The 4,333-nt window shown below is 41.7% G+C and overlaps 1 protein-coding gene across 1 annotated transcript; it reads left to right on the plus strand.

Annotated features, from left to right (window-relative positions):
* The first annotated feature begins 644 nt into the window (after positions 1-644).
* LOC127695841 (PRAME family member 8-like) lies at positions 645-3,734 on the plus strand. Its single transcript, XM_052197986.1, has 3 exons — positions 645-931; positions 1,428-2,009; positions 3,167-3,734. Exons 1-3 carry the CDS (start codon positions 645-647, stop codon positions 3,732-3,734), a joined length of 1,437 nt encoding a protein of 478 aa, XP_052053946.1.
* Positions 3,735-4,333: the final 599 nt, after the last annotated feature.

A 4,333-nucleotide genomic window follows, 5' to 3' on the forward strand; every position in this document is an offset into this window, starting at 1 on the left:
CTCTTTACCTTCAAGAGGGTACTCTGCTACCCACTGAGCAACTCCTGCCTCAGCCCTCTAGCATGCCCCCTTCACTAGGTCAACAAGCCTCCAAAGGATAAAGGGCCTCCTCTAACTGTGAAGCCATATAAGGCAATCTATGCTACATATGCATTAGGAGCCCTGGACCCACTGATGGATACACCTTGGTTGTTGACTTAGTCCCTGGGAAATCTGAGGGGTCCATCTTCTGTACTGGGTCATGGGAGTGAGTCCCCCACATTTACCTTTCTTTCTTTCTTTCTTTCTTTCTTTCTTTCTTTCTTTCTTTCTTTCTTTCCTTCTTTCCTTCTTTCTTTTCTTTCTTTCTTTCTTTTCTTTCTTTCTTTCATTTAGAAAGGTTAACACATAAAGTTATTTTGACTCAAAAATTATGTGTACATTGAGTAATAGGGAGGCTTCCATGATGCCAGTGTGGGAGACTGTCTTTATACCACCAGTTTAGGATGAAGAGGCAAACTGAACTCTCTAGCACTGTCAGTACTAACTCAGAAGCTTAATGCCTTAGTGGCTGATGTGATAGTGAGCAAGTTTTATAAGCTTTCTCTTGAAAATATAATCTTTTCCAACTGCTTCCCCAGGAGCCTTTCAGAAGACCTGAGAGGATGAGTGTTCAGACACCACCCAAACTCCAGAAGCTGGCAATTCAGACTCTGATGAGAAATGAGGCTGAGGTCATCTCCTCTCTGGAGGAGCTACCTCCTCTACTCTTCCAAATACTGTTCAAGGAGGCCTTCATTGTCAGACAAACCAATCTCATAAAGGCAATGGTGGCAACCTGGCCTGAAACCTATCTCCCTGTGGGGTCATTAATGAAGAGGCCTGACATGGAAATCTTACAAGCTGTGCAAGATGGAGTAGACATGAGATTGAATAGAGAGTTTTACACCAGGTAAGAAATATCAAAAGTACTATATAATAAGGGCGCATGAGGAATACAGAAACGATGTTGCCAGGGAGATTGTTTTTGTCATTTGTGGATCAGATGCTTCTGATTGCATCATCATGCACAGGCACAAGGTTTTTGAAAGGTACTGTCTACTTGTACTGAAGACACTTGGATATGAATTAGATGAATATAACCTAGAGTAGTTGTAGCCTTATACTATAGTGAGCCCATCCCTGGTCTTCCCACAACCAGTAAAAATGTGCATAAGAAATAACATTTACCTTAGTGAAAGAAAAGGTAAAAAAAAAAAAAGTGTACATAAGCCTGGGAAAGCTTCTTAGCATGCCAGAGTCTACCTTGGATATCAGGTACTTAAAAAAACCTATAAGTTACCAGGTACTTAAAAAACCTATAACTTACCAGGGAGGAGTGCTGAGTTTAGATCTATGTAGTAAAAGATGATTCAGGGTCTGCTGACATTTCAATCTTTCACCTGCAGGAGGGGAAAACTACAGGTTCTTGATATGAGAAATGTGCACCATGCCTATTGGAATGTAGGGAATGACAATGACTATTCAGCACGGACCTCGGACAAAGAGCAAGCAGAGAAGTTCCTTCCCAGATATGCATTGAGGCAGCATCTGAAAGTCATATTTCCCCTGTCTCTCGCTTCCCGCCAGAGTGAATCAAATGCATTTTTCTTGAATTGGGCCCAGCAGAGAAAGAGGCTCCTATATTTCTGCTGTATAAAGATGAAGATTTGGCCTATAGCATTCCAGGATATCAGAGATATCTTGAAAATTTTTCATCTAGAGTACATCAGAGAATTAGAACTGAATATCGACTGGACTCTGTTAGAGCTAAAATATTTTGCTCCCTACTTCGGGAAGATGAAAAATCTTCGCAAATTCATGCTGTCACCCATTCACAAGGAAACCTACCCTATTACCAATGTAACAAGAGTCACAGATGTCCAGTGTCTCGACAAGTTTATCTCTCAGTTTTCCAAATTCAACTGTCTCCAGCATATCTGCTTGAAACGTGTCCATATTATCAAAGACAAGATGAATCAGGTCCTAGGGTAAGCAATAATGGAGAGCTAGCTCAGCTACCAAAGCAAATCTGTTTCTCTTATCTTAAGAATTAGTGGTGCATGATGCCAGCCAGTCACTAGCAACAAACATTTACAGACTCATAAGAATATGGATGTTATGTCTTCTTTTGTTATATATATTGTTATATATATACATATATATGTATATATATGTGTGTATATATATGTGTATATATATATACATATACATACATATATATATATACATATATATGTATATATATGTGTGTATATATATGTGTATATATATATATATATGTATATATATATATGTATATATATATTGAGAGAGGGTTTCTCTGTGTAGCCCTGACTGTCCTGGAACTCACATTGTAGACCAGGCTGGCCTCTGAACTCAGAAATCTGCCTGCCCTTCCCTCCCAAGTGCAGGGATTAAAGGCGTACGCCACCACTGCCCAGCAGATGTTATGTCTTGTTTCCATGCATACTTAGCCATACAAGGGAAATTTTGTAAGTTAAACCTGTGTCTCATTTGAATACTCCTGCAGTATAGATGTGATTTGGGGTAAAGAGTAGGTCAGATCTCCTAAGGATGTTGTAATTCTTCCTCGAATCACCTCCCCAGCCCCCAGTCAAAGGGAAGGGAACAGAAAGGGGAGTATGTAGTGGGTACTCATTCATTAGCACAGTGTGAACGTGAGCTATATGCTCAGATCTGTGAGAACAGTCTATTATCTTCCCCTAGTTCCCATGGGCGATATGTTTTCAGCCCAAGTATCACAGAGTGCATAAGACAATTCTACAGCTTACGTTTCCATCTGTAAATGAGGGCAAACATGACTGCAGAGGTAAAGATAGAATGCAGATTCAGTGAGCCCATAGCAAATATTGAGATCCTGTCAGGACTTCCTTGTGATGGAAGTTCTTCTGTGTGCTTTTTAGGCTTAGGGGTTGAAACAGTTTTCAGCTTGAGGGTGAGGCCAGAGGATGAACTGTGGAGTTGTCATGACTGAGAAGTTTCCAACAGTAAGCATCATAGATGATGAACTTGATAATTTAGTCAAACTGACCATAGGGCACATGGTTCCTTATATTACTCTGTGCATACCAGCCAACCCTATACAACACCATTTGCCAGAACTAACCCCATGGTCTCTCCCTAGGTGCCTGAGGACACCCTTGGAGACCCTCTCCATCATTCACTGCCAAATTTCACAGGCATTCGTGGATTCCTTTTCCTGCAGTCGGAGCCTCTTTCAGTTAAAACATCTGGAAATAAAAGGAGTGACCTTAGATGCTTTCGATCTTACACATTTGAGAGGTCTCCTAGAAAAAGTGGTAGACAGTCTTGGGACTCTGGATCTGTCACAGTGTCATATGAAGGACTCCCATGTCAATGTCCTCCTACCTGCCCTCACACAGTGCTCTCAGCTCACCGATGTCAACTTCTGCTACAATGACTTCTCCATGCCCACCCTGAAGGACCTTTTGGAGCACACAGTCAACTGGAGAAAGATAAATGTGGAAGAATACCCTGCCCCTCTGGAGTGCTATGATGAGCTGAATCATGCCTCCAGAGAAAGATTTGCCCAACTTTGTGAGGAGCTCATGGATACACTCAGGCAAGTAAGGCAGCCCAAGAACATCTCCTTTGCTACTGTAGCAAATACCTGTCCTAAATGTCGTGGCAAGTATGTCTATGGCCATGGGGCCAAACTTTGTTCTTGTTGACAGTAAACATGGATACAGGCCTTCCAGATGTGAATAAGTGACAGACTTGGGACACATCTCTCTCACCTGGGGTGCTCAGACTATGACTTCACACATTGCTCGTGGTTGAAAATAAAGAGATGTAAAGTGCCTGGGACTCTGGAGGCTGAGCTTGGTATGGGTAACAGTCAGATGGTCTGTGGGAACACCGGCCTTGTGGAGTCATCCTACCAGGTAAAGGGTCAGGAAGGTTCAGTGGGTGCAGGAATGGAAAGACACTCATATTTCATGAGTGAAGCAAAGTTCCAGGTGAAATTGGCATGTATAAAATGAAAGTTTTCATGACATATCTTTCCCTTGTCCTTTGCTTGGGCTACATGTACAAACACTCTTCCCAAGCAGTTACATGCACAAAACAAAAGTAAACAGGCATTATAGTCTGGCTGTGAAGTCTTGATCCTTTTGTCATGCTTTAATGAGATTACTACCAGGAACCTCTATATGCAGACTTTATGTCACATGTCTACAGAGCCTTATTCCTGTGGAGTCCCAAACTCTGTGAAGTATCCATACTGTACATAAAGGTGTACAGTAATATGCGGATCCCTTTGCTATATTGT

This window comes from Apodemus sylvaticus, chromosome 11 (genome assembly GCF_947179515.1).
Source record: "Apodemus sylvaticus chromosome 11, mApoSyl1.1, whole genome shotgun sequence".
Classification (NCBI taxonomy): domain Eukaryota; kingdom Metazoa; phylum Chordata; class Mammalia; order Rodentia; family Muridae; genus Apodemus; species Apodemus sylvaticus.

Coding starts and splice junctions, on each gene's coding strand:
- LOC127695841 (XM_052197986.1), top strand. CDS start 645: ATGAGTGTTCAGACACCACCCAAACTCCAGAAGCTGGCAATTCAGACT. Junction 932..1,427: donor AATAGAGAGTTTTACACCAG/GTAAGAAATATC, acceptor TTTCACCTGCAG/GAGGGGAAAACTACAGGTTC. Junction 2,010..3,166: donor AAGATGAATCAGGTCCTAGG/GTAAGCAATAAT, acceptor GTCTCTCCCTAG/GTGCCTGAGGACACCCTTGG.